Source organism: Cyphomyrmex costatus, unplaced genomic scaffold (assembly GCF_001594065.2).
Source record: "Cyphomyrmex costatus isolate MS0001 unplaced genomic scaffold, Ccosl1.0 scaffold413, whole genome shotgun sequence".
Lineage (NCBI taxonomy): Eukaryota > Metazoa > Arthropoda > Insecta > Hymenoptera > Formicidae > Cyphomyrmex > Cyphomyrmex costatus.
This window is the reverse complement of record NW_017278351.1, coordinates 347,873-361,387: the sequence shown is the minus strand read 5'-3', so window position 1 is coordinate 361,387 and position 13,515 is coordinate 347,873. Positions and strand designations below refer to the sequence as shown.

Sequence of the window (13,515 nt, the reverse complement as noted above, 5' to 3'; positions counted from 1 at the left end):
GAGAGAGAGAGAGAGAGAGAGAGAGAGAGAGAGAGAGAGAGGACCGTAAAAGGACGAACGAAGGGAGCAGACGGGAGGATGAGGAAAGCCACAATGTGGAGAAAGAGACAGGATTCAGGAGAGCCTTTGCCATCGTACCAGACCACCGTCCCTGCGTTTGTACAGTGGTAATGGGCTGTCAGGAGCAGACTTTAGCTGCTCGTGCCTTATACACCAACACCATTATCCTCTTGCTATGCCGAGTTAGGTCCTATCGGTTTATGAACCCGCCCTAAACTTGCATCTCTCTATCTTTCTTTAACCTCATAGCTCATTTTTCGTTGTTATTGTCAGTTTTTTGCTGGATTTAATTTGTTGGTACATTTTTACACTAAATTACATAATTAATACATTTTTATACTAAAGCTAAATATAGCTAAATATAGATTTTAGCTTTTCAACACTTTAATCTAAATTCAGTAATGTTTAGTTAAACCTATTCATTTTTATTTTTAAATCTACTGTGTAAGATTATGGCTATTTATTTCTGAGAACTGTATAAGGTATAAGGTAAAGCTAAAATCTCAATTTTAATATTTTTAATTAATCATTAGTCAATAAATAAGATTGATTTTTCTTGAAAAAAGAACGTATTTTAATAATAATTTTTGTTATAAGAGATAAGAAATATTTTAAAGTTATTTTTTAAATCTTCTTGAAGAGAAAAAAATTGAATTAATTAAAATGTTTTATTAAAAAATGAGAATCCTGATTAGGTTAGTCTTTCCACCAGCGCTAAATAAATTGTAACATTCTAAAATTAGCTTCCCGAAGTGCGAAATTAAGCACTTGAACCGTTTGGTAGGAAAAAATATATTAGGGAGGGAGCTAACTTAATATTAAATTAGCCCCCCCCCAATCAAAAATATATATTATTTAAATGTTAAATCTTATTTAAAAATGTATATGTTTATTACGTAAATAAGAAAAACAAATACAGCAAAATTAAATGATAATTAGGTGCTCCGCGACTTGATATCTTTACATAATATTAAAAAAGAAACATCTTAATACCAAATTTGTGAGAGCACCTAATTTTCTAAGACTTCTCTCTTTTGAGCCGATTGTTCAACTGGCGTCTAAGTTCTGTATGTAATTATTTATATATTGGGAGTACAAATTAGTTCGGTCCATTTTCCAAAAGATGATCGCCTCCAAAGACGAGTCATTTTTTCGAGATGGAATTCGAAAATTGCCTGTAAAATATGAAAATTACCTATAAAAACAGTCGCAATGAAATTGTTGCAAGTTATTGCAACATTGATTTTTTAAGTCATCCTTATCGTTTAACTTGCAAATACGATATTTTGATGCCATTGAACCAATCGCTATAAAGTTAGACTCGAAGTAAACAACAATTATGAACTATAACACTTTAAGTTTTATGTACTGATTCCAAATCCGTCATGTTGAACTTTATAATTCTATCTCTAGGTTCGTAATCATTTATAGTAATCATTTTCGAGTTGATTGGTCAAATTTTCGCATTTAAATCGACGATGTTATAATTAGAACATTCGTGATTTTGGGGATTTTAGAGGCCATATTTGAGCGGCCATATTGAATTTTTCAAAAAGCCACGTTTTATTCGAAAGTACACAAATATACGAATATTTTGAGACCTTAAACATTTTTTTCATTGCGTCAAATGTTGGAAGAAAAGGTGGCCTGCTTAACGCAAAACGTCCCATATTATATATATATAATTACAATATATTTTATTACGGTTACAGATAGTGTTGCTGTTTATGTAAAAGATTACGCTCGGGATAACTATATATGTTTGCTAACGTGTGTACATATGTGCATACGTATGTATACGCGTGTAAATTGTGTATCACTTTTAAAACATGTCAAGAACAAAACTCTATTAAAACATAATTGAGCGTCGTCTGCAATGCATATAAAGCAAACGTATTCAATTGAAATGTAAAACACACAAATGTAATTAAAAATGTAATTAAAAATACTAGTTGTAAGTAACATAATATATGATAATCGCATTAATTTATTTACTTTTAAAACCAAAACAAAAATCATATAGCCACAGCGCTAGTTATGATGAGCGAATGTCCTTTATTTAAATTATACTTTAAATTTGTCTATACGTTTCGATTTATTTTAGACCATCATATATCAGTGAAAAACTATTACAATTAAAAATGTTACAAAGTGATATTATAATTAGAGAATATAATTACGCAATCTGTTGTCCTCGCATTTTTTAAAATAAAATATTATGTTACGTGCTTATTTACTTTTATCATTCATTACTTACAGGATGTTCCGCGTTTCAAAAGATCCACTTAAATATCTCAGAAACGAATGTTTCAGACAAAAGTTTTGTAACTTTGAGGGAGACATAAGATGATACCATTGGTTTGACTTTGATAGCAATGTCAGGGCAAAGTTACTTTGAATCTTTTAAACGGAATCCCCTATTTTTTATTACATATTCTCGTAGCTTTCTTCGAGAGCTTTTCAGAACGTTATAATAAAATATTTTTTCATTAAGTACTTTTCGAGTTACTGATGGATTATACTATTGAGGCTTCCATGGGTATTGTCTTCAGAGATGCCAAAGAGATGGATCAACGTGTTATGATCCATCGCTAATGCCAACGTTCAATTCAAGACATTTTAGCCATCGATTATTTGAGTAAAGCTAATGTCGGTACTGTACCTTTCAAGCCTAATAACTCGAATAGTACTCAATAAAAAAATATTTTATTATAGCATTTTATAAAAAACTCGAAATAAGCTACGATACTATGCAATGAAAAATGTGAGGTTTCCTTTAAAAAGTTCAAAGTGACTTTGCCCTAATCTCGACAATGCCACCCAAAGTCGAACTAATGGTACCATCTTATGTCTCTCTCAAAGTCACAAAACTTTTGTTTAAATTATTTTTCGATTCAACGTTTCTAAGATATTTAAGTGGATCTTTTAAAATGGGACACCCAGTATGATATGTATTTACTCCATTCAAAATAAAATCTTTTAAAGTAACTAGTCTGTTCTATGTATTAAAATTAAAATTGAAATACAATAGTAAATTAGCATAAGTTTTTATGTTTTTGCATTCTCATTTATGCTATAGTTTATGATTGCATATCAAATCTGACAGTAAGTAACGAGCAGTTTATGTAACTGATAGATGTATTTAGAATTTATGAAAATATTATTTGTTATTAGACACTAACATCTAACTTTCACCATGGCTCCTTTCTTGCTTATTTACAGGAATAGCAAGTAACGCGTTATTCGTAATGCCGTTACTTTTACTGTTATCACTTCATTATAATAACGATTTGATAAATGGTAAAGTGATGTTATGAACTTTTTATAATATTAACGATAACATCAATATTGTTACTTGTTGCTTTTAACGGATTGGAAAGTCTCTCTCTCTCTCTCTCTCTCTCTCTCTCTCTCTCTCTCTCTCTCTCTCTCATGCGCGCGCGCGATAGATTTTTGGACGAAGTTTTTTATAAATAAAATAAACTAAAAATAAAATTGTAAAAATGAACTAAAAAAGAGAGAACCGCATTATTAGATAATGCGGTTTTTACATGTAATGTTTGCATGTACAGAATTCGTCTTTAGCTGATTTTGTATACAAACGAGACCCACAAAATATATAAATTATGAATCTTTACTTTTTTATTTATTCAACATTATGTGTTTATTAGTGGGTATTAATAAAATGCAGTAATCATTTTTCCGAGAAATACAGTAGTGTCTCATTAGAAAGTAAAGTTCTTTTATTTCTATTTATATAATAATTATTGTAAATTTATAATTTTGCAGATATAACATATATCATAAAATTTAATTTTTTAAGTGAGATATATCATCTTTTACTATTTGCATCTTTAATAAATAGTTTATTCTATTTTATTTACCATTATTATATATTTATATATTTAATAAAATATTATATATAAATGAATAATGAGAAAATATTGTATATTCTCGCGTCATATGTTTTTATATATTTTCGAGATTTTTCGCGATATATTGTTTCTGTTATTAACATAATTCTTCAATCATTGCGATCTCTTATTTTATTAAATGAGTTTGTAGAAAACGATGAAAATTCCGATCAAACCTAGCAACCCTTGGTTCTCGCGTCGGCTAGTTCCACAAATGCTCCATCCACCTCTCTTCCCCTCTCACCTTTCACATGCCTTCCTCTTCCCAAGTAATCAATACTATGAGGCATTCTGCGCGAGACAGGTACAATGTTGGTCCAGATTTTAGAACTGGAGGGGAAGTCGAGATACATCAGAAAAAGTAGAGCAATTCCGATTTATTCTATTTAGAAAGAGAATGACTTAGAGAATGAATCATTTCTAATATTATTGTAACATTTCTCTCAATTCTTTTATTGTGGACAAAAATGCCCATACATTAAGAGATACTATACTCGTAGTATCTCACGCCAATTACGCAAGTGCGAGACCGCCAGTGTATTTTAGGTGAGCCAATGACTTATAAATACCCAAGATTATCGAATCCCAATAACAGCTGTTCAAGCTTTTGAGGCAATGATCGATAGTTTGTATTTTGAATCACATGAATAAAAGAATTTCTATTTTGCTTCGTGTCCTATACGAATAGAGATACACTGTGACGTAAAGACTGAGATCTAAAATTTTCGCGTTATAATACCTCGTCATTATCATCGTTCCTTAGCGGTTTCCTTTTCATATTTTAAACAATAGATGTCCTGATTTCACACCAGATCGTTGTAATTATTAAGAGAACGCTAGCGTGATGGCCAAACTTCGACAGTATCGTTGTTTTATCGATTAAAGGCAACTTACATATAATGTGATTTATAATACAAATATACAATTTATGAAACATCGACAGGATAACATATACTATTGCATCAATATCGCATACAACTTGTCGAACGTTAAAATATTTTGGTTCAGGTTTCTGAACTTAATTCTAATAGGAATTTATATTCTATTTCGGCCCAAAAATAGGAGCTTTAATTCTCTTTCAAAAAATATTCATTATCATTCTTCGAAAAATACAGATTATCGTGGTCTTGATATTTTTCTTGGCATTTTTAGTTTTTCAAATATTCTTTTTAAAGGTCTTCCTATTTTAACCCAAGAAATGGAAGCTTTAATTCTCTGTCAAAATTATTACTCCTCGGAATTCTAAAGTCGTCTGTATTATCGACTAAATCATACATTTTTGTATCACAAATACTTTTTTTTATCATTCAGATTCGAAGATCCATTACCAGGATTAAAGTATATACATTAATATGTGCTTATGAGGTAGAATCTATGTTAAAAACAACAAAAAATTTCGAAACAAATTCTACTTTATCATTTCTTAGTCCAATATAGCACTTTAAAACTGTCACGTCATTATACATCGTGAAGACATTGTGTTCTAACAAGCGACACACAATACAAAATACAGTGATTATTTCATCCTTATTTAACATTGGTAAACAACAAAGATGTATTGATATATTGTGTCACACACCGTGTCATCTGTGACGCTTGTTGGAAGGCACCCATTTACTTCATATAAAAATGCGATCTGTACTTATGAAATAATAGTCTACAGACTACAGTAGTTTGCAATATGCCAAACAAGAATATCGATGGCTAACGCGTGCGAGAAGGAGGAAACAATTAAATTTTTTCGTTCTCTTTCTAACAGAAGAAAGTATGGGGAAGATATTAGTGAGGGACGTAACCACATATGACTATTTTATCTAACCTTTACCTACTCTTTTTTATACAGTGAAATAGAAAGCTAAAATACATAGAAAATAATAAAGAAATTTGTAAAATATAAAAATAAATTGCTGTATGTATAAGAAATCATACAACTCACTTTTTATCTGCCTGAGCAGACACACGATGTACCTTCCACTTTCTTCTGTTAGAGAAAGAACGAAAAATTCAATTTAGAGTCCTATATATAAAGAGAAGCGATATCAAACCCCCACCACTAGATCGGATCCCTATCATCACTACCTACACCGCCATATTTGGACTGCTCCAGTGTCAAATGTTGTAAACATAAACGTACTCCAACCTCCAACTCTGTACTCCGATGTGGCGGTATTGACTTCTCTGAATAATTTAATTTCATTTGAACTTGTATCATTAATTAATTTGAACAATTTGTTGTGTGCAAATTTATTCATCAACAACATCGAAGAAACCTTTTTGAGGAGATACTCAATCAGAATACATGTCAGACTGCCAATCAGAAACTCGAACATCAATATCGCTTCTCTTTATATGTATATAAAATTCTAAACCCCAAGACACACAATGCGAGGGAATAGCGATAGCGATAGGAATAACCAGGGATGGGCAGTATTTGAAATACAATATATTTAAATACATTTTTGTATTTTGTATTTAAATACTTTTTTTTGAGTATTTTGTATTTTAAATTTGTTGTAAATACTAAATACATCAGATTCTCAGTGATACCCGAGAATCCGAGATCAAAATGCTCGGTCCCCCGCAATACGCGGTTTCTATCTAAATTTTCAGATAGTGCTACAGCATCGCAGACAATGCTTTTATTCATTTATTATGTAAGTAACGAAAGTAAAATTTATTTTGTTAATTTCTCATATTTTAAGCAATACGATATAGGAGGTCAAGGGCCGATACTCATAGTTAATTTTGTTAAGGAAAAAGTTGTTTGTTTTAGAGCATAAAGTATTACGTCCTGTACTCCGAATCTATGAATCGAATTTGCAATTGACATTACTTCTCATCAATTAAATCGGACTTCAATTTAAGAATACCGCAGTTGATGTTAATATAGAGATTTCATAAATCTTTGCAATACTCGTTCAGTACCATGCCGTTTAGTGATATGTTCGTCAAAACGTTTGCGCGGCCGATCGCTTAGTTGCGCCGCTCTTGACGACGCAAATTTCATGTTCTGTATAGTTGGTTATTTATAAATATAAATGCTCACTGTTTAAAAACTATTGATGTCATAACATTTTGCTATTAACATTTTCAACTCACTTTTATGAGGAATATGTATACGTGCCGATTCCTGCAGTTGAATCTAAATCACCCTGTCCATATATGTATATGTATATTATGCAGGGTGTTCGGGTCTGCGCACAATGGAGGAACAGATATTAGATATTAAAATATTAACCCATCAGATACCAGTTACACCGGAATACACGATTCTGATAGGTTAATATTTTAATATCTAATATCTGTTCCTTCATTGTGCGCAGACCTTCCGCGAGAATTCTTCAATCGCGCACAGGAATGGGATCGAAATAAATACAAAAATTCTATATCGTTTAGCAATATTCGCAATAATAATCGAGATATTATGTGAATGCTGGCGGTACGTCAACATTTATATCTTAGAAATAACTTGCGCAAAAAGTAAAAGTAAGTAATGTTCTGAAAACGTCTCAACAAGGGCTACAAGAATATGCAATTAAAAATGGGAAGTTCCATTTAACAAAACATCGATTATATTGATCTGATCTTGATAAAAGGTCACTCGAGGTCAAATCTTTTGATCATATGGCCCTCTCTAAAATATACAACTTTTGTTGAAACATTTTCCTATTTCTTTTATATTTTGTGAGATATTTACCTAGGGAAATTAAAATGGGATCCTAATGTATATACCTGTATGTGTATGTGTGTGTGTTTTAAATAGATTATATTTTATTTTAGATGGATATTTTATTTTATGTTAGATTTTGTCCTATTTTATTTATTTACTCTCTCTCTCTCTCTCTCTCTCTTTATTTTGTTTTAGATAGATATTTTATTTTATTCGACTTCCGGCCGAGGTAATATTTTTCGCAATAAGAAGAATTATTTCCAGATTTAGTATTTTCAGATTTTAATATAATTTAACATCAATATAAGATGCCAAAAAGAGCATCAATTAATAATTATTAAATTGTTAATCAATTTAATTCGTGGTAGTACTGCGCTAGTTTATTAGAGTTGCGTTTCAAGACCGACAATTGTTCGGCGTGCAGTTTGAAAAGACTACACATATTATTAGTATACATATAAATTCACGCGAAATTGTATAAATAACTAAGATCCAAGCTAGACTTATAGACTTCGTATTCGTATTAGTTATGTTCGTACATTGACGATCTTTAGATTTAAATATTGTTTATTTTATTCTGTTTATCTGTTTATTAAAATGAAAAATTAAAATAAAATTTGAATCGGAATAATATATAGCAATCCCGAAGGGTCCTACAGTATGCTTGCGCTCCTGCATACTCTAACTACGCGCACGCTATCTGATTGATCAACTTTAATCGTTAATAACTAGGTAAACAATAGTCTGAGCCAAAATTAGCAACTTTTAGTTATCATAATTTTATCCTTTTTTGCTTCCCAAAATATTGATTATTCTAGGACACCCGTATAGAAATATTATGTATGTTCACGGATATGTATATTTTATTACATAATTGGGTGTATACGTATTCACACAAAATATTATAGATTTTTTTTTTCAATTAATAACAATTAAAATATTAAGAGTTTAAAATTTCACATACCTTTTCCTCATTATTGGATAATGCATACGACACTTCCTTCTGTTGCCTTATTTCCATCTGAACTTTCTGCATCTTTTGTCTTAGATTATCAACTGATATTTCTTCGGCAGCGGTCATATGTTCAACTTTCTTAATCAGACTCTCTCTTTTTTTATTAATTTGAAATATTTTAATTTCTATGTCTCTATTGATGAATTTTATTGTTTCATTCGCTTTAGACTGTAATGAAAGAATTAGTTAACTGTTTCGCATATAAGTATAAATATTATTAGACATATTTACTGAGCACAGACTATTATCTGCTTAATATTAAATGCGACATTTTGCGTTTCTAATATAGGCTTAAAAGACATTTGACTTTTTAAATACTTATAGTTTAAAAAAATGTTTTTAATATTTTTTATTTATCTAAGAAAATAATGATTTGATTAATAAATTACAACTATATATACCTGAAAATTACTTATTTTATCTTCAAATCTTATCGCTGTTGTCTTGAGGTCATCATTTATATTAACTAATTCATCTCTCAAATCGTTGACATGATTTAACCAGCAATTATCACAGAATCTCTATAATGTTAAAATTTAAAATGTTATAATTTAAGCTAACAATAAGTAAGATATGTTAAACTAACAATAAGGGCCTCTTTTACCAACTCCGATCTGGACTAACTAACGCTTAATCGATGGTTAACTCAATCACGATTGCCAACGTGAGAACAGTTTATCTCAAAAGAGAAAGAGAGAAGAGGCATTGTGATACATTTAACTGCTATTAGCACTTCTGTAAATTAATCGTCGATTAATTTAATCAGAAGTTGGCAAAAGAGGCCCTAAATAAGATACACTATAAGTACGTTCGCACATGATGCGCTTGATGCATCAATTGTACTTGTTTAACATTTGGTGAGCAATAAGGATATATGATACATTATACGAATAAAAAATAAATTGTAATAGTTAAATATCTTAAAATTTTTTATACTTTTGTTGTTCACCGAATATTAAATACTGCGTAAACCGAATTTTTATGCGACTTTTAATTCACGTCATGAAACTTCGTAAAATTAGTAAAAATTTTTGCTTTAACGCACTTCCATTTGTATCTATATAACTCCATAAAGAATAAATCGAAATATTAATTACCATTTTCGAAAATAGAGATTTTAAGCTTTAAAATGCTTTATTAAAAAATTTTCTATGACCATTTTTGACAAAGTTACCGTCTTAAAATTAGCCTATTTTTAGGGGATAGATGATGCTTTAATTTTGCTGTTGAATATATATATATGATTTGACTTACAACTTTTCATTCAAACCGAAATTCAATTCAAAACTTATGTTTCTAGTTTTTTGATAGTAAAGCTCCGATTAATCGAACATTATACTACATCCACAAATACTCTTTATAACGCAAAACGAGTTTCTAAATGGATTTACAATTTTCTTGAAATAAAGTTTAAATCTATAAGTAAACTTTTATACTTACACGTTTACAGTGTTTACATTTAATGATATTCTTATAAGTTTCACTACAAGTACGGCATTTCTTATCATATATTATTGGTGATAAGAGCGCACTGCTTAATGCACTGTTTGATTCTTTTCTATCTGCTATTGCAGTCACTGCTACGTTGCATACAGGGCAAATAGAACTGTCGTCTGAAATAGAAATAACAATTATTTTATTATATATATTTTACCTATCGTTTATACAAGGATATCAGAAAGCTATCACATCACTCATTATGAACAGGTAGAGCGGACTGAACTAAATCGAAAAATCTTGTACTATTTTGCAGTTGCAGTAATAATTAATGATCGAGATATTAATTTTTAAAGATAGCCGAATAAACGTTCGGCCGGTCTACTACTGCCAAGTAAACGCTTAAATTCTGCATTTGCAAATGCATACAACTATAGATACATCTGATTGATTATGATAAATTCGGAAAAATTATATCTATGAGCATTCGCAGATATATTCGATTCACAATAGATTTGCAAGCCATTAATCATAGAAGATATATAAAATGATGCAAAGTTCCAAGAAATTGCGGAACCAGTAAACGGAATATAGTCAGTGAGCGAGAATAAGAATTTATTCTGGAGCATTATAAATGAAAATAAAATGTTGCAAAACAAATTAAAAGGAGCTGTAAAAGACGTAGTAAAAGTACGAAAGAAAACTGAAAACATGGACGAAAAGGAAGACGGATTACAGACAGCGCGCAGCAGACGAAAATAAGAATTACTCACGAGCATCATAAATAAAAATAAACAGTTGTAAATTAAAATGAAAGAAACTGTACAAGACATAAAAAAACTGAAAAGATAGATGTAAAAGGTGAGCATACAACATATATTATACGAAGAAAATTATAAATTAGAACAATAGATTAAAATACTATGTGAAAGTATACGAACATACAAGTAAAGTATTGGCTAAGGATCAATTGCAAATTTTATAGAAACTATTATAGATATACATATAGTAGATATTTTAAATAGAAAAGAAACCGTCCTAAAAACACCAAGTTTACATTTTACTTTTGTGAAACTACGAGTCTAAGAGAAGTTGTTGCTTCTTTTCCTTCTATCACAATTTTACAGATACAAATTCGTTTTCATTACTTAACACGGATAGGACTTATTGATTTGCCCTCATACATTGTACATTTTTAAACAATTTAAAGTTTTATGATCAGAGTATTATTAAGTATTATCAAGCAAATATATTGTATATAAAATTAAATATTAATATTAAATATTATAGTATTATTTATTAATATTTGTCACAATTTCACTATAACCGAAATACATAATGATTATTTTTATTAAAGAGAAATACGTATAGCATTTTAGATATTATACCTCTTTTGCGTGATATCATAAGACGATTTTTGAAACATTGCAGACAGAAAGTATGTCGACATTTCATCATCATAGATGAATTTGTTTTGCTCTCGCATATCAGGCATTGTGATACGTCGACGGATTCAAATGAAATTGTCCTATTACTGGAACAAATTAATAAAAATTAATTACAATTAATAACAATTAATAAAATCATAATTTGTTTGACATGAGCTTATGTTAACACGAGTGCATAAATAGCAATTTGAAAAATAAATTTAGATAAAATTTTTTTTTATATTTTACGTTTTTGTTATAATTTTTTCCAATAAAATATTTAAAGATTTTATAACGTTTTCTTCTTATACTTTAGCTCTTAGAACATATACTGCTAAAAGTTTGTATGGAAAATCCGGTGCTATAATATATGTATATTATGCAATTAATATAGAGATAATTTCTTATTTAAAAATGTAGAAGTAAATGGAATAACATGTGAAATTTTGGAATTGTCATTTTTATATTAAAAATATGATTTTTAAATGATTTTATATTTAAAATATTCCTACATGTAAAATTCTGTTTGTCTAAAACTTTGAAGTCAATAAAAAGATGTTAGAAATCTATCTTTCTAGCCGAAATTTATATATACTCAGTATTGTTAATTTTATTTATTATTTCTATCAGTGAAAAATATAATATAAATAATAATTTTAATTTAAATACACTCTTATTATAAATAAGACTTAATAAAGTATAACCTATTAAACATTTTATATTCGTACCTGCGAAGAGAAATTTGTTCTCTTGATGAAAAATTTCTGGATCCCATTGATTTCTTGCTATTTGAAGCAGACCTTCTTAAGAAGATGCTGGAGCTGCCTGTATTACCGATAAAATTAGTTTTTTTGATTTTTATTTTGCGAAACTATTATGAAGAAATTAAATAGGAACGAAAACGTCAAAAACACTAGTTTTATCGATAATACAGGCGGATCCAGCTTCCAGCATTACCTTAAGATTCTTGGCATTTAATATATCTGTAGCTTAGTTGAACTTAGCACTGTGAGATATTTTCTAAGCTCTAGTTCAACGAATGTTGCAGGTGTCGCTTAACCTTTGTTTCCTTTATCGTTTAGAAATTATAAAGTATAATTAAAAGAATAAAAATAGCCTTTTTTTCCATTCTATATCAATGTCAACAATATTTGTTACAATAGGTGTTAATTATATGAATGTTATTACTTTTACATACATTTATGTAGAATGTATAATGAGTTTCGCAAGTCTCCTATTTTTGTTTTAGAATCAAATACATAGGTATGTATAACTTGATCAAATTAATGTTTTTCAAATATCTGTGAATCTATTTATTAGAAAATTGTTAAGTTTGTACACATTTATTTAAATAATTTACTTTTAACGAATCATTGATTATTAATTAACATATTATCGACTAGTTAAATGTTATAAGTTTACTTAATGTGTTAGTGTTATTTCAAAAACTTTAAACCATAAATTTTTACAATATAACTAATATTTAAAAACATTTATTTATTAAACAATAAATAAATGTTAGAAATATGTACTCTTATATTACAAAAATGATTTATTTCACTCATTTACATATAATATTTTCACTTTACACACATTTCATAAAAATAATCAACAATTTATGATACACAATTGCATCAAATTACACTTGATTTCAAATTTAAAATATTACTTGTAATATCACATCAAATAGAAATAAAATTCCATCTCGCTATGCATCATAACGAAAACTGATAAAAAATTATTCGAATATTTTATCTCATTGGAGCAATCAATAGCAGTTATGATTCATTTATCGTGATAAGATAAAATTTAAAGTCTATATTTTATTTCTGTAGTAAAATTCGAGGAATCAAATTAAAGACATTTATAAAATTGCGATATAAAATTAATTTATAAAATTTACTCATAAATATTATTTATTTACAGAGAAGCAATAAAATAAATAACTTATTTTCATTTCTTCAATATTTAAAAGACGTATTATACAAAAAT

General features: G+C 28.9%; 1 protein-coding gene across 1 annotated transcript in view; it reads right to left on the bottom strand.

The window, feature by feature from the left end:
• LOC108777158 (E3 ubiquitin-protein ligase TRIM71) overlaps positions 1-13,515 on the bottom strand; it is a 32,216-nt gene that overhangs the window by 17,582 nt on the left and 1,119 nt on the right. The window contains exons 2-3 of the mRNA XM_018543970.1: positions 9,061-9,180; positions 8,609-8,827 (exon numbers count right to left, since the gene is read on the bottom strand). Coding sequence (XP_018399472.1) covers positions 8,609-8,827; positions 9,061-9,180 — 339 coding nt within the window. The remainder of the gene's footprint in view (positions 1-8,608; positions 8,828-9,060; positions 9,181-13,515) is intronic.